Source organism: Aplysia californica, unplaced genomic scaffold (genome assembly GCF_000002075.1).
Source record: "Aplysia californica isolate F4 #8 unplaced genomic scaffold, AplCal3.0 scaffold00466, whole genome shotgun sequence".
Classification (NCBI taxonomy): domain Eukaryota; kingdom Metazoa; phylum Mollusca; class Gastropoda; order Aplysiida; family Aplysiidae; genus Aplysia; species Aplysia californica.
Window position 1 is genome coordinate 73,426 of NW_004797736.1, and position 27,558 is coordinate 100,983.

The 27,558-nt window shown below is 39.2% G+C and overlaps 1 protein-coding gene across 1 annotated transcript in view; it reads right to left on the reverse strand.

Moving 5' to 3' along the window:
• Nucleotides 1-7,248: 7,248 nt before the first annotated feature.
• LOC101855895 (usherin) overlaps nucleotides 7,249-27,558 on the reverse strand; it is a gene marked incomplete in the record, with an annotated part of 124,012 nt that continues 103,702 nt past the window's right edge. Inside the window, 13 exon segments of the mRNA XM_035971589.1 lie at nucleotides 7,249-8,352; nucleotides 13,787-13,975; nucleotides 14,554-14,828; nucleotides 15,516-15,605; nucleotides 16,724-16,903; nucleotides 18,128-18,348; nucleotides 19,940-20,184; nucleotides 20,863-20,958; nucleotides 21,661-21,866; nucleotides 22,538-22,846; nucleotides 23,627-23,793; nucleotides 24,356-26,319; nucleotides 26,875-27,255. Of these exon segments, the coding sequence (XP_035827482.1) occupies nucleotides 8,263-8,352; nucleotides 13,787-13,975; nucleotides 14,554-14,828; nucleotides 15,516-15,605; nucleotides 16,724-16,903; nucleotides 18,128-18,348; nucleotides 19,940-20,184; nucleotides 20,863-20,958; nucleotides 21,661-21,866; nucleotides 22,538-22,846; nucleotides 23,627-23,793; nucleotides 24,356-26,319; nucleotides 26,875-27,255 (4,413 nt within the window).

Here is a 27,558-nt window from a genome sequence, read left to right on the forward strand (position 1 = left end):
GTCTCTTGTTTTTAAAATATATCTGTAACAATTTACAAAAGTTTCCCACCTGCTTTTGACAAAAGAAAAGTCCATGTGATTATGATTTTTTTTAACCCTATGATCTTTTCATCCAGGTCTTGTTTACTTTGGGGGGGGGGGGGGGGGCTATTTAATTTAGGTCTGCCATACGTGAGCATTCTTGTCAGGGATTTTAAAAAGATTACGCTTTCACTGACAACTTAATACAAACTAGAAAGTTTTTTCTAAAAAGCAATGTATTTGGATGCCATTTCTTACTGTTTCATTTAGCTGATTAATGCATGGGTGGTTGGCGGGTGCTCTGGGGTGGTTTGCTCTTCTTTCTTATCAAACGTCTGTCGTCCTGATCTCTCCTCCTTTTCTGTGTTTGTTACGTTACTCTCTTGTAACACCTCTAATCTTTTGGCACTTTTGTGACCTACTGAAACTAAACTGATTAATGCACTAAATGTTGCAGTGAGATTTCTGTAATGAATATTCTGATAAATCTCTTTGTCGAAATAATATAGCCAAGGGTAATATAGCCAAGGGTTATTCTGCATCAGTAATGAGTGAGCTTGCATGTGTTTTTATATGACGATGTACACTTGTAAAGAAAATGGGCACCAGAGTAGGTACTTTTTGTGTCCCGATGCAGTGGAATCAGGCGCTCGTCAATTTTTTTGACATATGGAATTATTGGTATCACCGTAAAGGTTATTCATTTGCCTAGCTTTCGATTTTAAAAATATCCATTTATCTTGAATAGAAGTCGAGATATATGCGATTGAAGGAGGTGGGGTCACCCGGTTTCAAAGGTAAAATTAACGAGAAAATGGCCGCCAATGTTTGGTGACTTCCATAGCTTAAGAGTCCTTGAAAACTGCAAATTTAGATTTTTTGTGTCTTTAATCAATGTTTTTCCATAGAATCCACACATAAAAGTGTTTTTTGAATAGACGTTCAAGATGTTGAGCCAAATAAAGACAAAATTCTATTTTTAAAAATGTCCAGACTGGCGGAAAAATGCCAATTTCTCGGATTTCATTATTTTGGCGAGCACCTGATTTCACCACGATGCCTCACGTTTAATAATGTAAAGACCAATGTCTTTCTGATTTTCCTGTTGTAATTTTATTGTACCGTACTTAAATTTGAATAAATATAAGTCTGAACTAGTAGTGATAGTTTTCTTTAATAATGGACCTTACTTCTTGTTGCATCAGAGCTGCTGTGTCTGCTGTTAATCACGTGTCAAGAAGAGTTTGCAAATTTTTGGCGTTCATTTTGACTATGAGAAATGTTTTTAAAAGCACTATTTTGTTTTTCCGTTTGAGGGAATGTTGCAACGGATATCACTAAATTCTAGCAAATTGTATGCGTATACACAAAGACTTGCAGACTTCAGAACAATTCCCGAGGCACTTTCAAGCTTTTGAAATTCAGATCACGATAAAGTTGATGGACAAATCTGCAATTTTCTTTCGCAGGTATCTGATTAACTTTGATCTACTTCAGAAAGATTTGTAGTGATCAAGAAATAATTTTTTATTTGGAACTGTCGATAATTTAGAATTGACCAAATGTCCATTCAGTATTTGTGATTACTGAAGTGAAGGCTTTAGTTTTTGTTTTATTGATTTGGGGGAAATGCAAGAAAGGGACTAGGCTTGACTGCTTTTTACTGTCTTACAGAATTGTTTTTTAACATGCTATGCATGTTTTTATGTCAGCGCAGATCTGTGTAACTTCAAACAAGGGATATGTGTTGCTTTGATAGCCCTTTTCTTTTTCATTGGCAATCATTCTTTTTTAACGTTTAGTTGTATTGTTCATAATTACTCCAGTTACCAGTTACATATTTTATATTTTCATTTGGCAGAATTTTAATGTCCTTTGGACTTATCGGACGTGTTTATTTTATTTACTCACTTATCGGACAGTAATTGCAATTGTTCACAAAGTAATGGAAATTAGTTCGACAGTTTTTTATGGCTATTTAGTGTGAATCGTAGAAAGCAGTGGTAATTGTGAAGTTAAGATATAGAAAATTTGTTCTAGACTCCTTATTATAATGCATTTTGCGATGCAAGTCATATCCTCAGAGAGTGACATAACTCTCACTCTTAACCCTATCCATATGCCCTGGGGTCATTTTGTACCCCCGGGGTTGTTTTCTTCACATTTTAGAATACTTCTAGTGCGAAGATCTCTGAAACTTAGTATTTCTCAAAAAATCATTTTGACAGACTGCCATGCAAAGCGTACAGATCGGATTGAGTAAATTTCCCTTTGGAAAGTGGTAACACAGAGTTCCCCAGGTCGTATGGATACGATAGTAAAACATGATGTACGGATAGGGTTAAACATGCCTCCGTCTCTAAGAAGATACTGTGACATCGAAAGAAAAGTATACAACTCTTCTTTTCGATACATTTTTTCTGATAATGCATATGCTGTCTCAGGGCATTGAGATTTTTTTTAGCTTTTTGTCTTAAGGTTAAAGTATATACCTGGTTGCACATGAGAACCCTTCTTTTTACCATTTTGCCATGGTTAGTCTATTCAGAGCCTTTTTTTTTCTCTATTTGAAGTTACTGATTACAGATCAACTGCTCAGTGTAAGACTCCGTCATACAACACTTTTCAAAATGGCGTATGGCAGATTCTACTTTTACTAGACAGTCGAGATAAAAAGCTCCGACTGTTTATGCACTTCAGGTTGCTGTGTCATGTTTTTGAGTGACCTGTAAGTCAGCTCTCTTGTTATAGATGTTTATATTTCACAGGTTTCCTTATCCCACGTGTATTGTACAGTGCAAGTTGGTCATTGTCCTATTCAGCTCTTTTCTCGAAAGGAAATCATTAACACCTAGTGCTTTAAGTACTTTAAGGATGCTGTTTAATACTTTTGTTGTTTTAGCTTGGCGTGAGGGGGGGGGGTGGTCAGCACTAATTGTGCCGATACATTTCTCTTTCTCGTACGAACAATACAGCAAAAAGCTGATTTAAAGTTAAAGTAGAAGCTTTACTATTGTTGGTGTGAATCTGAGGGTGACCATAGCTCAAGGATATATTATGCACAGTCGATCAACCCTGCCCTGACAGCCAAGATAGCCACCTGTCCAAATGACCTCACACACACTCACATACACCCGTGCTGCATTTTTTTCTTTATAATGGCACTGACCAAGACAACAACCTATCTAACACTAACACAGCCACAACTGACTCTATTAACTAATACTAACATATTGAGATACATATACTACTAGCAAATGCTGATGGCGTTCACTAACAAACTGAAAAACAAAGAAGATAGACTCACACTCACAGCGATGGAAACAGACAGAAAGACAGACAAATCCACACACACACACACACACACACTGATACATGTACACACATGACACAACAAAAAACAACAATTTTATGGACCTTACAGCTGTTCAAAGTCTGAGAAGTGAATAGTTTGGGGTTGTTTTTTTATTTGTTTTTTTTTTTTTCATTTTTCATCTGTCCAACCCAAGATGTTCATCTGTCTAAGACAACCACTTTTCTCCTCAAAAATGGGAGGCTGTCTTGGGAAGCTTCGACTGTGTATATAGTATGTGTAGACTTTTGCAACTGCTCAAAGCATTTCATTTGCTATTGTTTTATTTGAGGGAGGGAGATGAAAATTGAACTGGCAAATGTAGGCAGTGTTCATGGAATTAAATTTTCAGACCCGAAAATTTCAAACATTGTGTTTTGTTATTTTTATTTCCCTTTATTTTTGGTTTTGGTCTCTCATACTCAATGCAGATGATTGGAGGGCGCCTCTGGTAGGTCCTACTTCTTCACTTTCCCTCTGTTGTTTCTGTTTGTCTGTTTTACTTTTTCCCAGCACTTATAAAATAACAATGACCATTATTGTTTCATATAAAATAATAATGACCATTATTGTTTCATTGTGCTTCAATTTACCCAACATCTCTTCTATGCAAACAGAAACATTGGGCCAGGTTACATTTTAAACCATTCCCCAGTTCTTGTTTCTCATGGTTCAATCCATAGCAGAATTATTATTATTACCTTTTTGTTTTTGTTTTTATTTAGTAAGCGTTTTACGACACCTGCAACATGATATGGTCATATTAGTGTCGAAGATTAGAGGTAATGGTGATACAAGAAAGTAAAAAAACCTAAAAAAGAAGTAGAGGTAGGGACGATACAGTCGAACCTGCCCTGACGACCACCTCTCTGATAAGACGGCCATTTTCCATTCCCCCTTGCGTTTTTTTCTATATAATTTAACTGTGTAAAACGGGCACCTGTCCTACGCGGCCGCAGCCACCATATTTTAACACACAACCCCTATCACACAAAGCAATAACACCTATCTTACTCTTAGACGGCCACCTCAGTGACGCCATTACGTTTTGTCATAAATCATGCTTTGGCCCCTGGCGTTGTGGGCGAGCCGTCATAATCAAATCACCTGTCGTTATTGTAAGGTAGTCCCTTCAACCAATCATGTTGCATAGGCCCCTCCCTTCGTTGACCAATAGGTAACAAATTTTCATCTGCTGGTGAGGTAAACGTGTGATCCCTCATAACCCATAAGCCCCGCCTAGAATTCATGCACAGATCGTAAGTGAGATGAGTGGTCACTGTTTACCCAGTCTGTAACAAAGTAACAATGGACGTCAACATGAACTTGTGACATAAGCGTCGCGCGTCCTCCGAGTGGTGGCGACTTGTGTGTTTGTTTTACCATAGCACTCGGTCCTCCTTGTCGGGCACATTTCGTTTTATTGTCCCTCAAAAGCAGCAACAAAAGACCCCCCCCCCCCAGCGAAAACAACAACAATATCAACAACAACAACAATGCGGCTACTTTCGGTTGGGACCTCAGAAAGGAATGGTTTGTTTTCTTCTTTTGATTAGTCCTGCCTAAGACGGCCACTTTTCTCCTTGACAATAGGTGGCCGTTTTACTCAAGTTTGACTGTAGTTGTTTGAAAGATAGGAAAGAAGGAATGAACCACATCAGAACTCCCGCCAACTACCAACTATAAATCCCAGATACCGGGAAGCAGCTTACGGCAAAACGAATTCTGAATAGGACATAGTAGCTTATTGTGAAATTTCTGGGACCAAATCTGTTGATTCAATGCAAAGTTAGTACTTGAACTCTTTGATTACTGAATGCGGCTTACATTATAATAATTACATTTGTACACATATAGTAAATAGTAGTAGCTCATGTCCACTCTCTACATGCTCTATGACTCTTTGTGCTTTACAACTATTATTATCCCAGCAGACCCTAAAATACTCAGAAACACTACCTCGGCATTGGCTGCTTCCTCTGGCCATTCACGACATTCTCTGCCTAATGTTGCTTCAAACTGGTATTGGTATCTAGACTAGTAAAGTAATAATAAAGTCAAGAATTACGGCATCTGACCAAGGCACCCTCGCATGTCTACAATTACCCATCATCATCATGCTTCTCATGATTAGACCAATCATAAAGTAGGAGCAGAATTTTTTTATAATTTCTCTTATCATTTATCAGGAGATTGCATTAAAATTTAAAAAGTGTCCTTGATGAGTCACGACATGCATATATTATTACATGCAAAATGTGTGGGATAAGCAAGCAGTGCTGTTAACACTCCCCTTTTCCACGTGACGGAGATTTGTAGTATATTATTTATTAGAAGCTTTTTAATCTAGCTTCAATTGTGAAAAAATATGATTACGTCAAGACAATTTGCTGTACAAAGTATATCAGGTGACATTGATTCACCTATTAAAGAGATACTTAAGGATAAAATGCTCCACGAATTTTTTTATCCCACTTTTGTGTTTGTGGTATTACCAATCATTTTTCTTCCTCATCTCCTGGCTCCCCAAGATGATGGCAGGCCCTCCAGTCGCAGGACTCCTTCGAGGCTTGGGGTTTGGCGCTGCAACTGCCTGGTGAGTCTTCACAGGGTGAGCACCATATCTACTGATATCATCTTCAAGTGTCATTTTTGTAGTATTACATTGTAATGTGGTTCTCTGGCGTGCACCTTGCCACCCAATATCTCCGATATCAGCACTCTAGCTTCAGGTCCTGGAAGCACTGGGAGGAATTGTTACTAGATCCCACCCCTGGCTAGAACTTAATGTATACATTTATTGTAGTCCTTTTCGGCTTCAGGCTCCTGTCAGCGGATTCATAGGACATTTCATGACATGGTGCCACCTCCCACCTCCCCCCATTCTGGTAAGAGCATCGCCAGTTGGTCCTGGGCTGTTTATTCAAAATATTCACAGTTAACCTCCATTACAGTGACCATTCCCTATTTACCACCAGTACCCAGGCACCAGGTCTGGGATGTGTTGTTTTAGTAAGAGTTTTACAGCACTTGCAACACAAAATAAGGTTATATAAGTATGAGTGCTGAAGATAAGCAAGTACTTGTACTTGTAACAAAGATAATATGTGAGGCAGCGCTGTGAAATCAGGCGCTCGTCAAAATAACAAAATCGGAGAAACGGGCATTATTCCGCCAGTTTGGACATTTTTATCGAATTTTTATTTTTTGGCTTAACCTCTTTTACATCCATAAAACACATTTGAGGGTGAATTTTACTGGAAAACATTGATTAAAGGCACAAAATATGTCATCTTTCAGTTTTCAAAGACTCTTTAGCTATTGGACTTACCAAACTTTGGCGGCCATTTACTCGCTAATTTCACCACTGAAACCAGGCGACCCCACTTCCTTCAATCGCAAATATCTTGAGTTCTATCCAAGATAAATCAATATTTGTTTCATTAGAAGCAAGGCAAATAAATCAGCTTTCAGATGATTCCAATAACTCCACATGCCCAAAAATTGACGAGCGCCTGATTCCACCCCGTCGTGACACATATTTGTTTTCAGTGTACATTTGTTGTAAAGTGTGGTATCGTACGCATAGGCCTACAATGAATGCAGTACAAAAGCAAGCTATAAATGAGTTGACAGAGCACATTACCGCAAACAAGATCATGCTAAAGCAAAGAAAGGATAACTCTGTACAGACAAAATAGAGTCTAAACGGAGATGAAAGAATGAGGGCCAAAAGGTGATAACTTAACAAAATGATACGAACTGGAGTATCATGCTTTCAAGATTAGTTAAAGAGGAAAGCACAGTTGTTGTACTTTTGGTTTTCACCAAACAAAAAGTCAGAACTTAGAATATACTGGACAAACAAAAGAATAGTTGTTGACTATACATAAATTTCACTTTTAATGTTCATATAAAAATGTATTTAAGTACAAACAATATGTTTAAAAATGAAGAGAGACATTAACAATAATATATGACATAAATCTATATAGCGCTCAACCACAATTAAAATACACAGGCTTTGGGTGTTTACAAATACAAGTAACAATACATATACAGCACATTGTGTTCTAGATAGGTCTACATTTGAAAGCAGAGATGACTTAGGTTGACTTTCAAATGCATTCAAAGATTTGACCTCTCTTAAATTACCAGGCAGTGCATTCCAGACCTTGGGGTCATGAAATGCAAACACCATTTCACTTGTACTGTTTTTAGCTTCAATTATGGTAATAGTGGGTCTACTTTGTTTTAGTCAGCTGTGGTCTGAAAGTGCTATTCTGAAATGTACATTTTCAACAGATTTAATGAATGTGATGGTGCATTATTATCATTCAAGCGCTTGTGATATATAGAGTGGCCACCTTGTACATCATTCTTTTCTCAACAGAAAGCATGTGCAGAGTCTGTTAAATATGTATAACAGAGTCCCACTTTCTATCTTTGTAAACCTTTACAAACAGAATTGTTTTGACCCATTTTACACTGATTTTCTCATTTCCAAGTAGGCTACATATAATGTTCCTAAATGTTCCCCACACTTGACAAAAAAAATATTTTACTTGAAATAAAAAAAATGCATTCAACACGCACAAACACACAAGTAAGAAAATGCAGGTATTTATGTAAATGTATGCCAACCTGCTACCTTTTTAAAGTAACTAACATTCAGAAAATACTTGAAGGCTTCCATAATGATTAGAAAAATATACACCTTTAGAAAATGGAACCATTATTCATATAAGTAGACAAAGCATCATTATCATTCTTCAGAAAGATTTAACCAGCAAATGCTGCCTGTTCGAAACACATTCATACCCTGTTCAGCTACATTCTCACATCAATGACTAGATTCACAGAAAGTTCTAATAGACAACTGGCAATGACTACAAGTGTGTGTCTGTGAAGACTGTCTGCTCCTTGGTGTAACTGTATGTTCGTCCGCTGAGGCTGTCATCATCTTCAGTTTCTTCAAACTGGAAAACGAAAGCAAGATTACTTATTCAGAAATGTTGGCCAACATCAGTAATAGAGGAGTAAAAGAGAGGCATGATGATGATATAAAAACTGCATGAGATGGGTGCTGGAATGTGATCAGTTTCATCCTCTTCTTAGCAATTTTCCAGTATTACAGTCAGGCACAGATAACACGAACATGAAAAACTCAAAATCACGGATATCTCATACAATTTAACATTTCCCTCCTGATATCTCTTTTAAGTTTTACTATTATATGTATATACATATATAATGTATATATATATGATGTCAGGTCAGCCTCAGTGCTGCTACCATAATGACAGTAAATGGTACTACCTGCAGCTGTTCCTACTGCCTTGTAGGTGCATACGGGGAGTATAAAAGGTTAAGGGAGTAAACCCTAAACAAATCCGGAGGGAGGGCCCCTAAGGCAGTCAACAGGGAGGAACGATCCGAACTGTCTTCTGGCAGCCCCTGCAACTTTACTGGTTCCAAATGTATTGACCTCGTCTCTCCTTTGGACTTAATCAGCTAAGTCGAGAGAGGGTTCGTGCAAATTGGGCAAGGCACGTTCTCCATATAGTCAGGCCCAGGCATTTAGCTTAGTCAAGATTTCAAGATTTCTGGGAGGACGCTGCAAAAGAGCAAATACAGCGGATCAGACCCACAGCTCAACCTCAGCTACAACAGCATTTATATGATTATGGAGAGGACACTCCATCCTTGTGACGAGCAAGGGAAAAAACACGGGAGGTGGCAGTTTACGGGTTATAAGACATCCTTATTTGGCGAGACAGGATGTCGCCACGGGGCACCTTTGGCGATGGGAGTGACTATTCAGTCACACTGATCAGCTACCGCCCATCTCAAACTGGGCAGCCCCCAGTCAGTAAGGTGCTGATCCGCCACGTCTGTTTGCTTCTATGGGTGTATGGAGCTAGGACAAAAACCGAAAGGCAGACGTTAAATCCAGCACCAGGCAAAAAAAGAGTAAAACTAACCCCATGGAAACTGGGGACCTGGAATGTTAGAACAATGACAACCGGATTGGACACTACAAACATGGAGAAAACAGAGGACACCAGAAAGACAGCAATCATTGACAGGGAGCTCACACGACTCAATGTAGACTTCACTGCCCTGCAAGAAACAAGACTTGCTAACTCTGGTACCATCAGGGAAAGAAACTACACATTCTTCTGGAAGGGTCTTGGGGAAAATGAGAGGAGAATCCATGGTGTGGGCTTTGCCGTACGCAACAGATTGCTGAACAGGATCAGCACCCCCCAAGGTATATCCGAACGTATCACTGTCATGGAAATGGAAACCAAAACTGGAAAGGCTCACTTCATCAGCGCCTATGCCCCAACCCTAACAACAGAAAATGAGAAAAAGACCAGTTTTACAAGGAACTTCAGGATGAGGAACTTCAGGATGCAATCAACAACGTCCCATAAACAGACCAACTGTTTCTCATGGTCGACTTCAATGCAAGAGTAGGTACTGAAAACAAAGTATGGCCCACCTGCCTTGGACCTTTTGGGCTGGGAAAAATCAACGAGAATGGTCAGAGACTCTTAGAATTCTGCACAAATAACAACCTTTGCATCATTAACACCTTCTACAGTGGCAAGGGCAGACACAAGGTTTCTTGGTGCCATCCAAGATCAGGCCATTGGCACCAAATTGACTTCGTCGTCGTCAGAAAGAAAGATGCCAACATGGTAAAGCAAACAAGATCCTTCTACAGTGCAGACTGCAACACAGTCCACCTTTTAGTTATAGCTAAGGCAAAGATGGTCACAAAGAAAACCCCAAGAGCTGAAAAACAAAAGAAACCTAAGATCAACATAAGAAATACCAAAGACCCAGCGTTAAAGGCAAAATTTCAAGAACATGTTAAAGAAGAGCTCCAATATCTAGATAGCTCATCCCCAGACAACATGTGGAATAGCATGAGATCAACAATTTATAATTCCGCGTCGATTACTTTTGGAATAGAAAGACCTTACAAGGAGGACTGGGTTGAGGCTAGTGTATCAACACTCGCAACTCTACTCGAGAAAAAGCGTAAGATCCTGATAGAACACAACACAAAACCAACAGAGAGTACAAGGCAACAACTACGTGCTGCTAAATCCAACCTTCAAAGAGAAACCAGAAAGTGTGCCAATCAGTACTGGGACAAGTTATGCTCAGAAATTCAACAGGTCAGCGATACAGGTAATATCAGGATAATGTATGAAAACATCAGAGTTGCTATTGGACCAACAGCAAACAAAGAGGCACCTCTAAAGTCTGCCACAGGTGAACAGCTGACAGACAAGAAGAAACAAATGGAAAGATGGGTGGAACATTATTCAGACTTATACTCAGAGGAGCGACATATTGATAGACAGCTACATGAGGCCATTCCTCAGCTCTCCGAAATGTCAGAACTTGATACAACACCAACAGAAGAAGAACTCTCCTCTGCAATCGATGAACTCGCTTACAGAAAAGCAGCAGAAAATGACAACATACCTGCTGAAGTGCTGAAAGAGAACAAAGAGACTCTCCTCCCATATCTCTACAAGCTACTAACGACTTGTTGGCTGAAAACAGAAATTCCACATGACATGGGAGATGCCAAAATCACCACACTCTACAAAAACAAAGGGGACAAAGGAGATTGCAACAACTACAGAGGTATCTCACTGATAAGCATCACTGGAAAAGCTTTCGCTAGGATCATCCTGAAACGACATCAGAAACTAGCAGAAAGAGTCCTACCAGAGAGCAAATGCGGTTTTAGATCAAACCGCTCAACAATGGACATGATCTTTTCTATTCGTCAGCTACAAGAAAAATGCAGGGAGCAACGACTGCCATTATATACTGCGTTCGTCGATGTGACAAAAGCTTTTGATACAGTCAGTAGATCAGGACTGTTAATGGTGCTTGGAAAAATTGGCTGTCTCCCAATACTGCTACTGCTCATCATCTCATTCCACGAATATATGAAAGCCACCATTCAGTTTGACGGTTCAACATCAAACAGTTTCAACATCAATACCGGAGTAAAACAAGGTTGTGTCTTAGCACCAACCCTTTTTAGCGCTTATTTTGCTGTCTTACTGCAATACGCATTCAAAGAGTCACCAGGGGATGTCTTCCTCCACTGGAGAACTGATGGGTCGCTCTTCAATCTTGCTCGACTCAAGGCCAAGACCTAGATTAACAAAACAACAGTACGAGACCTTCTCTTCGCCGATGATGCTGCTCTTGTTGCTCACAGTGAATCAACCCTACAAACAATGATGGATCGCCTATAATGCACATGCAAGGTCTTTAGCTTGTTCATCAGTGTTAAGAAAACAGTCATCCTTACCCAAGAAGGTGCAGAGCAGAGCCATATATGGCTGAATGACAAAGAACTTAAGACAGTGGACGAGTTCTGTTACCTGGGGTCTTCCATCAGCTCTACAACATCACTTGATTATGAGATCAACATCAGGATAGGGAAAGCAGCAACAACTTTTGGAAGGCTGACAAAACGAGCATGGGAAAACAAAAGATTAACCATCAAAACAAAGATCAAGATTTACGAAGCATGTGTCCTCAGCACACTCCTTTATGAATCTGAAACATGGACCTTGTACAGCAGACAAGAAAAGCGCCTCGACATTTTCCATCTCAGATGCTGCCGCAAGATCTTACGCATTTCGTGGCGTGACAAAGTTACAAATGTTGAAGAGTTGGCACGGGCAAACCTCCTGTGTTTAAAAAGATTGAGATGGCTTGGCCATGTCAAGAGAATGGATGACAACCGGATTCCGAAGCAACTTCTCAATGGAGAACTTGCCCAGGGAAAGAGACAAAGAGGAAGACCAAAATTGAGGTACAAAGACACCTGCAAAAACAACTTATCTAAGCTTGGAGTAGATTTTAACATCTGGGAAGAAATAGCTGAGGACCGGAAAACATGGAGGAAAATTATAAAGGAAAGAACTAAAATGCTAGAGAACAGCCTCAGAAACAACCAGGCTGAGAAGCGCCAACGATGAAAGGAAAACAGCGGAAAAACAGAGCTTCGATCTACGACACTGACATGCAAGCACTGCAACAGAATCTGCGCTTCAAACATAGGAAGAATTAGCCATGAAAGAAGCTGCATGAAGACAATCCTGAGACCATCTTAAGCTAAATTGACCGTCTGCATAGACGAAAAGAGCCATACATTGTCCAAATTATGGATGTGCGGAACACATGTTTTGTCAATCCACAACGTGTTTTTGTTATTTGAGTTACCTGTGCCTGACTGTATATCATTTCCACTAAATGATATGTTGCATTTATCACACCATCTCACTAAAGTACTATTACTCAACAAAGTTCCAATGACTGTTGTCTACAAAATTTCCCCCAGCAGTATATCGGAAGAAATGAACACGCTCGTGTAATTCAGTAAGTGTAAGAGCAACAAACGATGACAGAGTCCATTATATGAGTAACATTGTGGTGAAATCGGGCTCTTGTCCAAATACTGAAATGAAAGAAACCAGTATTTTTCAGCCTGTTGGTCAATTTATATTCATTTTATTTTTCACTCAGTACCTCTTTAACGTCCATTTAAAAACACATTTCTGAGTAGATTTTACTGAAAAACATTGACCATAGTCACAAAAAAATATAAATTCACAATTTCTGAGGACACTCAAGCTTTAGAAGTTACCAAATTTGGCAGCCATTTTCTCACCAAGTCTACCTCCCGTGACAAGCAACAATTACCTCCTTCAACAGGAAATATCTCGACTTCTATAAAAGATAAACATCTTTTTCATCAAAAGCAAGACAAATGAGCAAGCTTTAAGATTATACCCATTACTCCATATCTCCAAAAACTGACAAGCACTTAACTTCACTTGTGTCATGATATACGGTGAAATAATAACTGCTGACCACTCAAACGAGAAAAACCTTTTTTTTATATGTGAGGTACTGTGGTGAAACCAGACGCTCGTCAATATAATGAAATCGAAGATAGTAGCATTTTTTCGCTGGTTGGGCAATTTGAACTGAATTTTTTTAATTTTTGGCCGAACACCTTTTATGTCCATTAATTAAAAAGACATTTATGTGTGAATTTTGCTCAAAAACTTCGATAAAAGGCACAAAAAATGTAAATTTCAGTTTCAAAAGACTCTCAAACTATGGAAGTGACCAAACTTTGGCAGCCATATTCTCGCTCATTTCACCTATGAGACCAGGTGACCCCGAAAACCTTTAATCGCAATTATCTCAACTTCTGTTCAAGATAGATGGGTCTTTCTTTAATTGAATGGTAAACAAATGAACAAGCTTTAAGATTCTACTATAATTCCACATGTCCAAAAATTGACGAGCGCCAGATTGCACTGCATTGTGACACATATAACTATCCTGACTCACCAGTCCACTGTCATACGGCCTGCCCCATCGCAGGTCATCATCATCATGATACTTAGCAGAGAACCGACTGAGCTTCCCAGGGGAGAGTCGTCCAATCTCTCCATCTTGAGAAAATGCCGGGTTGATAATACCCAAGCCAGGGCCTTGATAGAAGTTGTCCCGATCACGCATCTGTTCAGGGGGGAACCTCTGTGAAAGGCAGGATGAGAAAATTGCGCCTTTTGAAAAAAAATGCAGTACCTCACGCACAACCCTGGTAATATAAAGACACAGTAAAACTGTCGTGAATGCAGCAACATAGTATGAAATCAGAATATAATACAGAACGGCAAGAAAGAAGAAAATAAGAAAATAACTACATTCTTTCCTCAACCCTCTAAAATCCCATATCTGACTAGCAATATCCCACAAGTGGACAAAAAAACTGTAGGACAATAATCGGAATGGGTAGATACAATGAAATGTAAGTTCCACACTTCAGTGCCAACCTACAATTTCAAGGTCACACAAGTACAGGATCTTACCCTTACAGTAAAAATCACACACTCTATGACTGTGAGGATAGCATTTCTTTATTAGCACAACATAATGGACAGAAGGATACTAACTTTAACAAATGGTCACATGTGAAGAGATCAGTAGGAGGTTGGAGTTGTGCTCATGTGTGTATTGGGGGGGGGGGGGGGGAGAGGCGACTTTATTTTTTATTGCCATTAGACTCGTGATTGATTGGGATCGGATGAATAATGTCTGGTACTTGGTCTTACATTTCCATCCAGGACGCTGCCGTCATTTGCACTGATGACATACAGATCTCTGTTCATCTTCCGTTGCTGTTGCTGCTGCTGCTGGCGCGTCCCTGCCAGGGGCATCCTCTCCCTGATGTAAGGCTCTCGAGAGCCCGAGCGGCATATACAGTAGCCTAGGATGATGCAGAGAATGAGCAGAACCAGTATACACATCAGTACGATAAACCAGATTTCCTCATATACAGCCGTGCTACTGGCTGGAGCAGCCGCAGTTGGAGGTGGGAGCGTGGTCCCTGAAAAAGACAAGTGAAAAAAAAAAAGAACATGAGAATAAAGTACCGATACACATATAAAGACACAAGTCACATCACTTACATCACTGGGCAGAAAAGTAGCAAGAGTAATTGATCAGAAAAATATACATCTTCATAAAATGAAGCTATTATTTATGTACACAAGTTGACAAAGCATACTTCTTCAGAAAGATTTAAAACTTCTCCCTTGCACTCAGTACTACCTTTTAGGAAGAAATATCAAAACATATTGGTTACAATTTATTATTATATTCCTTCAAAAATACACAATGTTGTTAATCCTTTCAAACTTTAACTATAAAAAATAAATGCCTCATTACTAACACATACTATCTCTCTCTTTCTAGCTTCTTGGGTGACTTTACTGCCAATGTAAGTAACACAGCAATTTTTCATACAGCTCAGCTGGTACTTTTTTGTTTTTTAAATTAAATTAAATCTATACAGTGCCATTCATTAAAATGCTTAAAAAAGAGCTGCTACAAGTTGCATCATTACCCTAAAAGCAGGGATGAAGATATGATAATAGCTAAACAACAAGACTTTAAACATAGAAGCAGTTAAATAAATAAGGCTAAAAAGGAACAGTGTAAAATTCATGTCTATGTCTTTACCAAATAAAGTAACCCAAACTACAATGAGAGGGCTGAAAAAAATTAAACTCACCAATATTGTTGACAGCGTTTGGATCAAATACAATGATGGGAGACTCTGCACGTCCAGAGTACGTGATGACCTGGATCAAGAATCTGATCACTGAAATTTTAAGGGAGAAATAAAAATGAACAGAAACTACAAAGACATCTCCTTTGTATGTATTCTCAATATAGAGTACAAAATGATTTCCTTTGATATTACAGATGCAAGAGATATATTCTAATTTTAAAGAAGTGCACATTGAACAGGGTGTCCTGTTCCTGAAATCTGGACACAAATGCAAAATACATGAAACAAATTTTTGATTTCAATGAAATAGAATATTAACAATAAATAGTATCTTTAATACCACAATTTCAACCATTTGTGATGCAAAAGGTAGATGCATTTTGCAAGATTTACTTGAATCCAATGCAATGATACCACACTATCACCTCTTTAAGCACATTCACTCTTCATGTGTTCCATTAAGTCGTGAGGTTTTTTAAAAATCTGTCCAGAGTTTAGGGACAACCTGTAAAAAGGCTATGCTAGATAGGTATTAAATCATATCAAATGAGTCTTCATGGTGCATAAGAAGGAAAATAGGAAAGAAGTGAGGTGAACGTACTTTGATAGAAATACACATATGTGAGGCAACGTGGTGGAATCAGGCTCTCGTCAATTTTTGAGCATGTAGAGTTATTGGTACCATCTTAAAGCTTGTTCACTTGTCTTTATTTGGTTGAAAAAAATATCCATGTATCTTCAATACAAGTCGAGATATTTGTGAATGAAGAAGGTGGGGGTCCCCTGTTTTCAGAGGTAAAATTAGTGAGAAAATGGCCGCCAAATATTAGTTATTTCCTTAGCTTAAGAGTCTGTCGTAACTGAAAATTTACATTTTTTGTGCCTTTAATCAACGTTTTAAAGAAAAATCCACACAGAAATGAGTTCTTTAATGAGCATGAAAGGTGTTGAGTCAAAAAACAAAATTTTGATAAAAATTCACAAAGCTACAGAAAAATGCAAGTTTCTTCACTTTGATTATTTTGACGAGAGCCTGGTTCCACCACGCTGCCTCACATATGTCTTAGCACTGCACACTACATAGGAGAAAAAGCGAGATAACTTCTGATACTACTGTAATCATCATTATCATCCTGATCATAGAATCACTACATGGTAAGATAGAGAATGTTCCGAGCGAGGTACTTTAAATAGAGGTTTTCTTTTACCTTGATTCTTTGTCTGTCTCTCAACTCCAGTCTCTACACCAATGCCTCGAAATATGATCTGATCATTTGCAAGCACAATGTATTCAAGCAGCCGGCTGTTCAGAGAGAAAGAATTTGCCCATCCAACCATGGCCATGGTTCCATTCTTGAACAGACGTGGATAAGCGATGTACACTGGATCTGGAGGGGGGAAAATTCAGCACAATTCAAATGCTATCACTTTATGTAAAATATTTGTTCCTGCAAGAATACCTTCTCATACAATGAGCAACACTTTCAAATATCCCCCCATTTTTTAAGAAATGGATTAACCATGAAAACAACAAGAGTAGATCAGAGACAAATGTTTCTATAAAAAGTAATATTGGGCATTTCCTTTTTCTTTCCACAAATATAAGAGGAAGGTGGAGACATATACAGTTTGAACGAACATACTGGTAATAGAGTATTGTTCATGTATCACGGCCACAATTGAGAGCCTTGAAGTTTTCCAGATTTCAATTGAAACAATATGATTTTTGCATACATGCTGATATACCAACTACTGAAGGAGCTTTTCTCATCTTAGCTGAATATAGTTGCTAACAGTTTGTTTGTTTGTTTCTTCATATTTCAGAGCTATGAAAACGGTGAAAATCATTCTCTGCGTGAGTTAAAAACAGCAAGTCTTCTGTGTAGACCTGCCTCCTCTTGATTCTATCAAGACATTTCTCATTAGCCTGCTCCTCTATCAGCTGTCACGGATTCTTTATTTAAATTAAGTCCAGTAAGGCTATGGTGTGAGTGGTTGGAGGGCACAACTAGTAGTTCCTAATTCTTTTTTCTCTATGTTGTTTTCAGCATATTTAGCTTCTGCCCTGCACTTTACACCCATTACCATGTTGATGCGCATCTCTTTACACACACAAAACCAAGTTCAAGGTGCTTCTCCAGCTTTCTCTTCCATTTTGAAAGGGGGATAGAGATATTGTCTTCCCCTGGCTCCTCTATCCATTAAGGCAAGGGCTTCAAAACTGTTCTGTCATCAATCATCTCTTTCTTAAGCTTGGAATCAATATAATATTTGATAACTCTGCTTTTACAAGCGTCCTCATATCTCTAAATGAAGTGAAAAGAAATGTACAGACACCCAGGCACTGTCATTTTATCCTCAACAATGGGATCAGACTGGGGTACAGTTTTTCAGGACATTGGGTAAGAAAAAGCAAATGTGTTGTAAAAGAAACTAACACGTGTTGTTCTTGTTGTCACAGATCCATTAACTTGTGAGTTTTTGCCCTTCTGCTTGATGTTATTTACTAGAATGTACAAGTCTCCCTCGAATGATTTATCTTACACCAGTAGATTGGAAATTGTTCTTTATGAGGAAAGAACAAGCTTCAAATTATACAAGTAAAAACCAACCTGCTTCCTGTGTCTCTGCTCGAACCCAGTCTGGGAAATCCACACCACCTTTCTCGTTGAAAGCCTGAACCTGAAACTCATAGGCTGTGTAGGGAGAGAGGTCATCTCGTATAAAGGTCAAGTTCATGCCAGTGTAGATAGTGAGGGCGTCACCAGTCACACAAGTCTGCTCAAAGGGTTGGAAGGTCGGAGGACACGGGACTCTCATGTACACTTCGTATCTGTACAGAAACATAAAAACACTGGTCTGAGCATACACAAGATAACAGCAACAAAAATTAGTTTTACAAATTATTTTCACACTTCTGAATTGGGCATAATTTTCTGTTGACAAGACTCAATTCATTAAAACGATATAAATGTTACATGCATGTCTGTTTAAATTTAACTGATGAATTACCATAAATGAAAACTGAACATCATGCATTTTTTTTCCCACTTCTTTAACATTCACTCAAACAGGTTGTACTGTGAAAGATTGAACCTATATCACAGAATGCAGCAGTTTCTCCACTAGACCACAATGCTTGTGCCTCAGAGTTGTTCAAGGAGGCCAAAATTCTGATCAATGGGTTTGACGGGTATAAGGTATTGTGCTTTATCCACTGAGTGACTGTACATTGTTACCACTGGACTAGTAATTACGAGGCATTAGGAGTTGGATTATGAAGTAATGCAGTGTCAGTAGACAGGTCAACAAGACTCATGTACGAGTGTTTTTACTCTTATGGGAAGAACTCAACGGTCATAGCTGATGCACTGCAATGGCAAGTAGGAAGGGCCCCGAATTCACGCTGACCCAGTTGTTACATGCAAGATATTGTGTAAACTATCTCCTCTTCAGCACCTTGACAATAGTTTTTAACCTCTTTATGTAGCTTCCGCTATTGTTCTCAATTGTCATCCTACTTCTCTCCTAGGCCAACCTATCTGACCCTTCATTGTTCTGAATGTTTTTGCTGAGTGAAGGCATCCATTGGCTTGTCTTTTCAGTGGACAGGTGCTGGGTGTTTTGGAATGCAGCCAGATATTTTATGTCCTTGTGTTAAGGGCTGCATAACGCTCAGAATACAGAGAGGACATCAGAAAAGGTTACTGCTCATGAGTGGAGGATCTTGTCCTTGTTGTTCAGTGCAGTCCTAAAAGTAGTCTTCAGGGTTTCATTATCAGCTTGATAGTTGTTTGAGAGCTTCCCTTAGGGTAAAGCATGATGAACATTTCTATTCTTTAATTCCCCAAAGAATCAACCTTCCCTATTTCAGGTAGTATCTTCTGTTGAACAATCTGCATAATCTATGTCCTGTTTTTAGAACAGATAAACCCACTCCTCTGAATCAAACATAAAATGTGTAGCTGGTTATTATATTGAAACAAAAGAAATAAAAGGATTGAAACCCCCAGGAACATGGTAATATTCTCACAGACACCAAGAACTTTAGTAAGGAAAAAAGGCTGGAAGAGAGCTTTTGCAAGTTGTGACTTAACTGTGACATGATCTCTTGATCTTGAGGACTTCAATATGCTTCCAGTCAGAACCTTATCCCAAAAGACATTCTCCCTCAAAACATCTGCTGTCCCTTTACCTTATAAATATACTCAATATCATATAAACTAGATGAATTTGTTGAAAAAAAGAAACTCTAGCCTTTTGCAGTCTCACCAGCAGGAAACCACACCACTTTATAATGACTTGCTTGATAATGTATAATATTTTTTCATTTCACAATCCTCAGTTTCAAAAGGGAGACATAAAGCATTGTGGCCTGCTGAGCATTTATTTAAATCCCAAACATATCATGTTTCTATTCCAACCTTGTTATTCTGCCATTAGGACTAGCTGGGGGAGTCCACTCAAGCTCCACGCTGACAGAAGCGACAGCAACAATTTGGATGGGGGCCAGATCTGTGGGTTTGGCTGGGTCAGTTCTCACTGAGACCCCTTCACTGTCAGCACATCCTCCCGATGTACATGCCTGGGCCTTCAGTTGATACATAGTAAAGGGCAAAAGAGGCGTAGACAATCCGACTGTCTGCCGCAGAGAAGGAGAAGAAGAGGCCTGAGGGAACAAAACAGAAAATGATCAGCTTTTGTTTCTGTGGGCAAACCAGGTCCAAGTGCTTCTACATAAAGTGAATGGTATACCTATATATAAGTGAAAGAAGTTATTTTGAGCTGAAAATGTAAATTGAAACTTCTTATCAACAGGACAAAATTTTGATTTTAGGATTGCAACTAAAGAAAAGTACAGTTTCTACAGTTGGCCAATTCACAAATATCTGAAAACGTTATATCTAAATAAGGGATCTAAATTATTAGGCTCGTAGCCTGAAACCTTTCATAGGCTACTTTCTGTATCAATTTTTATATTGTAACAAATGGAAATGTGTAAGTCCTAAAATTTTGTGTGATCTTCCCACGCTTTATTTTGCTAGGACTTTTCAAAACCAGAACATTGCGAACAGGAGATAATTTGTCTCATTATATTTTACCACAATACTCAAATATCTTAAATTTGGGAAGTAATTCACTACTGAGCATACCAGCAGGATATGAATCTGAGGTCATTCTACTTGCAGGGCGTATCAAGTTTCTGCAATGCAGTAGTTACTGTGTGCAACACAGGCCAACATAGTAAAAGTCAAAATACAGTAAAGATAAAAAGTGGCATATAACCTGGGGAGACACAAAATGGGAATGGTGAAGGAAAAGATGGAGGAGTACTGTTTACACTCACAACTGTGTCATTCACAAGAATTCTGTACAGTCGGACTTGTCCATTTGGCACCGCAGGTGGCGCTGTGGACACTGTAATAGTGCTGGAGGATGTGGACTGTGGAGGAACAAAATTATTGGCGAAATTCAGGATTATCCTCAATTGATAAAGACAACTTTACTACCAACAAAACATGAGAAGAGAGTTACTCTAGAAGGAAAAAGGAGTGGTACCGGACGGTTCAGTATAAAGGGTACTGAAATCTGAAATTATAAGGTCAAAACTTTCTAAGACAGCCACCCATTGCCTAGGAGAAAAGTGTCTATTTCAGAACAAGGCGCAAAATGGGAAGTGGTCGTTTGTACAGATGATAATTATATACATGTGGCCATTAGAGCAAGTTCGATTGTACTTTAAAAACTGGATTATAGCTGGTAATGTCAGAATACAAATAAGGATACATCAAAATGCTCTTCATGCAGTTCTGATGGACTATTCACTGAGCATAGATGCTGCTCCCAGAGATAAATGAGTAATGACATTAAAGATATGCAACTTCAATGACTGTTTATAGCTCTTAAAGTCTGTAGCAACTCTTTATACCTACATACATATCCTTTGGTCTCTACAATCCATCATCATAAATATTTGGAATAGAATCTCAGACCACACTGATGAACACTAGCTCATCGCTCAATATCATCATCATCATCATCATCATCATCATCATCATCATCATCATCATCATCTCCTTCTTTCCTTTTATCAAATACCATTTAAGGCATTAACTTGTGGCAGTATCTAGTCACAAAAGCTCACATTGACCACAGGTGGGGGCACACCCTCTGGTGGACCCTCCTTCGTTCGGACAGCCTCCCACGCACTGCCAGCTTTGCCTGCAGAGTTAGCCGAGATGACCATGTACTGATACTGACTGTTGGGTCGGAGCGCAGAGTCTGTGTCTGTGTACTGAGTACCGCTTCCGTTGTAAACACGCACAGAGTCACCAAAGCTTAGATCTGTACCTAGGACAAAGGTTAGTTATGTACATCAACATTCTGAAATGAATGGAAGAAGGTAAGGGAGAGTATAGAGAAAAAAAAGGAGAGAGAGAGAGAGAGAGAGAAGGAGGGAGGGAGGAGGGGGAGAGAGAGAGAAAGAGACAGAGACAGAGAAAAGGTTTGTGTACCATTGGGGTACATTTCTGACGTACACAATAGTGGAGCATTTTGAATAGTGAAATGAATTAATTTTGACACTGTCCATGTTTAAGTTTACTAGTAGTTGAAATTTGAGTGGGCACAGTCTTGTGTCTCTTTCAACACCTGTCCTAGGTATTTAAGAAAGTTAAATTTCCCTTTTCAATGACAACAAATAGAGATAACCAAATGTAAAAGGAGAAAAGTTCACAAACTGACCAGTTTAATGAATGGCAGATAAAAGAGGATAAAAAGATCTATTATAAAGAACTTTTATTGCACGGCTATACATGGAAAAATGTCAATCATAACATGCTATTTTTTTAAAAGATTTTTTAAAGCTGGAATTTAAAAAAAATACATTTTAATATCAAGCATTTGGAAAGAAAACAACATTTTTAAAAAAGTACACATAGGCTTGGGTAACATATTCAGAGATTTTTTTCACATTTTAATTTGTCTTTATCAAATTATTCGTACTCCTTGCTTTAACTTACTGTCAACACCAGCAACAATATCCCGCCTCATGAGTTCATATTCTGTAATGACTCCATTCGGTTTGGACGGAGCCTGCCATACAACTCGTACACCTGAATGAGCTCCATATTCATCCGCTAAAGCGACTAATGATGGTGCTGGCTGATTCTCCGGTGGGGCTGTGAGGGTTCGGGTGACAGAAGGCGGGCTAACCTCACATCCTCTGGCCGTGCAAGCCTCGATGCGGAAGTTGTACTCTGTGTAGTAGCTCAGACCGGGCACTGTGTAGGTCAGTACAGATGGGTCACCAGAGTAAACCACAGCAAGGCCTGGACAGGAGGAAAAGGGAAGATAAAATGGAATTAGATAAAATATCACAGTACTGCTTTTTTAAAATACCCTTACAGCCCCAATCAAGTATAGTTCTCTCACAAGTTCCCGCTCTATTAGGCCCAGTAGGCCTACCATTTATTTCCCTCACAGGATGCCAGCCACCTCAAATCTAGTTGGGTATTTTCACCGCAATCTATCCAATTGTCTCTGAAAATCATTCTAGATATTATCTTTCAAAATTTTTACAAAAGCAGTGTAGAATTGTTTTTACTGTCTGCAAAAGACAGTCAGAATTAGCTAAGCCTGAAGAGTAAGGGACTCCAGTATTCCCCACACCAAAGGGAAGTGAGAACTAAGAATAGCCCCCATGCTGTAAAGGTTGCACAGACAACTCTTTTCGTAACTTGTTTCAACACAAATAGACACAGATATCAATATGGTGAAACTTTAACCAGTCTTCTGTCAAAGAAACCCACTTCGTTAAGGGTCTGAATTGCATCAGTGGAGACGCAAAACATTTACTATAACTACAATTTCAGGAACTCTTTTATATTCTTAACATCCTTTGCAGTTCAGTAGTGTTATGCGAGAGACACACACACACAATGCTTATAAATCTTATGACCACAGATATTAGAGGAGGAGGAGGAGGAGGAGATGAAGAAGAAAATTAAGAAAAAAATATATAACAAATATACAGCACTTTATCCTATACAAGTATAAGCTCTCGGCACATAAAACATAAGGAAAAATAATGATCTAATTATTTTTCTTACCCTGATACAGAGTGTAATTGGTGAGGACACCATTCGGGTTGGCTGGAGGAGCCCAATCAGCTTTGATAGACGTGGAGGATATTGGAGTGAGAACAGGTCGAGCCAGGCCAGTGGGGGAAGAGGCAAAGGTCACAGCTTTGGCTGGTCCACTTTCAGTACTGCCCTTTCTGAAAAAATTAGGAGCCCTTTTAACATAAAAAGTCAGTAGGACACAAAACAAAGCTGCAAGTAGGTGCAGACTGCAGTAAGTAGTCTGCCTTTTTTTTCTTTCTTTGATTAATTCTGTTGTTGTTGGGTTTTTTTCTTTAAACATACAATAAACATGTGGAGAACCTGACTCAAAAATACAATTCAAATTTATACCAAAAGTAAGAAAGAGTTGTTGTTTTTTTAATATCTTTGACACATGTTATATAAGTGACATCATAACTTGAAAGGGATGAAGACGTATTATCCTAGACTAAACTGCTTATGTCATTGTTCAGTTAATCAGAAGGGGCTCCACAAATGAAGCCAAAAAGAGGGTAACAATGTGTGTGTGGGGGGGGGGGGATTTTTAAAACATTTGTTAAAATAAACCTGCTGTCATTTAGTTTATCAAAAGGGAATCCACAAATGAAGCCAAAAAAGAAAGAGAAAAAAGTATCTTCCCTTACAAAAAATTATGTTCAAAACATTTTTTTTATATAAACAAACCAAATCTAGAGTGAAATTATCTGCTGAACTTGCCTGTTCCTCGCCACAATGGTGTAGGTGTACTCCTCCCCTGGCTCCAGGCTGTAGTCTGTGTGGGAGGTCATCAAGCTACCGCTCACCGAGATGTCTGTGGTGTAGATCAACCGACCGTCACGCCGCACGTCGTATGACGAGATGATACCGTTGGGCTGGGCTGGGGGCGACCATATGATCTCAATCACCTTAGAGCTGATCACTCTCAAAAGGGGTGGAGCTAAACCAGTGGGTGGGGCATCGTCAGCACTTCCAGTCACCTCACCACTTTCCGTGCACCCCCCTTTTGTACAGGCTGTTATAGTAAACACGTGCTTTTCATAGGGAGTTAAACCTCCTATAGTGAAAGTTTGTAACAAACCTGAGTAAACAATATTACCATCCATTTTGAGCTGGAAGTCTGTGATATCTCCATTTGTGATCTGAGGTTTCTCCCATGATGCCGTCAAGGCTGAGGAATTATCTGGTGTGATTGTGGGTGGATCAACAGAGAGAGGGGCAGCCTCTATGGTTCGGATGGTGGAAGGTTCGCTAACAGTACAGCCAGCCCCTGTGCACGCAGTCAGCCTATATGAATACACGGTGAAAGCTGCAAGTCCTGAGTCTTCAAACTGGCGATCCCCATCTGCTGGAAATGAAAATGGGACGCTGTCATTTCTCCGAATCTGGTAGCTCTGAAGAACCCCATTTGTTTGGGCCGGAGGAGACCAGGTCACCTTGATGCTGTGAATGTCGTCAGGTATGTGTGCGAGTTGAGGCGGACCCACCCCTTCTGGAGCTGCCTGTTGAGTCTGAACTGACTGCCATGGGCTATCAGTGTGGGAAAGAGAGTTTGAGGTTCGAATACTGTACCGATACTCTGTGAAAGGCTTAAGACTTGAGTCGATAAATTCATAGGAATCATGATCTGTGTCCTCTGTTCGGTAAACAATTTCTGGATCTGAACTTTGTCTCTTCATACGGGTTAGTATCATATTCTCCCTGCCATCAATCATTATATTATTGAAAGGCAAGTTAAAGGACTGGAAATGAAAAGAAGAGTTTGTGGTTTTATTGTGACTAGAGCCATATCCTTCAGGGCTTTGCCTGCAGTTGAACTTCTGAAAACTTTGAGAACAAGGACCCATTGACATAGGAAGGGGTGTCAGATCAGTGTAAGAATAATAAAAGACAAAACTGGTTGCATCTCTCTTGGCCCTTATGGGATTACTTGTCCGTAAAACTTCAAAAGATTTTATGACACCATTTGGATACAATGGTGGTTTCCACATAACCTGAACAGAAGAGGCATCAATGTTTCCAAAAGATGGGCTTGGCTGGGCTGAAGGTGCAACTTCTGCTGTGTAAAATGACTGACTCTCGCCCAAAGTACACCCGACTTTTGTGCAAGCTTCTAGTTTGACTGAGTACTCAGTATATGGGGTCAGTCTCCTGAATTCAAAATCTTGAGCCAAACCTCTGTAAACTTCCCCATCTGAGCCAGTCTCATAGATCCTATAGGCCACAATCACTCCATTAGGTTTTGCTGGGCTCTTCCAAGACAATATGACAGCAGTACCCGAGCTTATCTTTTCCACATCAATCATGCTCAGACCTGACGGATAACCCTCTTGTGTAGTGAAAGTAACAGCTCGAGATCGAACACTTCCAGCACTATTTCTCGCTTCAAGAGAGACTGCATACTGAGAGTAAGCTTCTAGACCACTCAGAGTTGTTTGAGCTACGTCTCCTCCGACTGTTAGATGGTCTTCTCTTTCCTGGGGGACAGGAGACAGTTGCTTGTAGTAAACTCTGTACTCCAATATTGGTCCGTTCTCCTGCCCTGGTGGTGACCACGATACAGACACTCCATACGTACTGATAGAACTGACCACTGGTGCCGCTAGACCTTCAGGAGAGGCTTGCAGCATTCTGACTGAGGCCCAGCTACTCTCTGCTTCTCCCTGATCACTCTTTGCAACGACCTGCATCACAAAAATATTGGTAAATTAGTTGAGACCGAATATAAAAAGTACTCTTAGTGCAACTTGGAAAAATCTTATCAAATATCAAACTATAAAACAGTGTAAATATAAAACACCAGGCCAACTTAGTTTCAAAAAACAAATATCAATTTTAATTAGGTGATACTTCAAATATGTATTGTTCTTTCCTACAAATTCTGGTAAATCAGGAAATTGCAATATTTTTCACTGATATAACAACAAAATAATGCATAATACAAAACCCATCCTATCAAAAAAGTAATACTTTTAAGCCTACAATTGATTAATATGAGATGTCTCAGCAAGTAGAAAAGGATAAAACTATGAACTCGTTACAGTAGACTGGCAAGATAACAACTTCCCTTTTGTGTTGCATCTAAACAATGGAAGTAAAATCATAATAAGAATTATCTATTAAGACAAACCTGACAAGCAAAATGAGTTTGTTTTAAAAGTTACTGAATTTATAAAATACTTTGCCATACATTGTTAACATTATTGTAACTAAAATATGAAAAATGATCGAAAACATACCTTAAATTCATACACCACATAAGGTTTGATATCTTGTCCTGAATGCACAAACTCGAACACGTCCCCATCCACTTCATTGATGAGAATATCAAGATTTGAGCTGTCTCCCTGTCTCTGATACACTCTGTACTTTTTTATGAGTCCGTTAGGTTCAGATGGCGGGTCCCAAGCAATGTGCACCGCATCAAAGGACACAGCTCGTAACCTCGGAGCACCCATTCCCTGGGGGTCGTCTTCCTTTGTCTGCACTAGAACACCACTGCTTGTGCCACAACCATTAAGCACGTTACGCAAACACGCCTGGAGCCGTACCTCATACTCGGTGTAAGGAACCAAGTCTGGAATGGTAACACTTGTCTCTAAGCCCACACCTCGCACTACCTGCAATAAAACCAGTACAAACAAGTATAGTATATTGGAATTAATTTAGTATGATACGCGATATAGAAAAAGAAAACCCCGAAATTCCATTTAAAATGTTTCTCATCAGTTCCCGAGCTTCTTCACCATATGATCAGCACATAATAAGAAGAACATTTTCATATTTTTTTCAAACTATTTGATTGGAGTTCAGTTTAGCAAAGTCCAAGTAGTTATAAAAAAAGAAGGCTGTCAAAGTAAATTATCGTGACAACCAACAAATCACCTCAAATACAATTCAAGAGAATACAGAAACATTTTGGG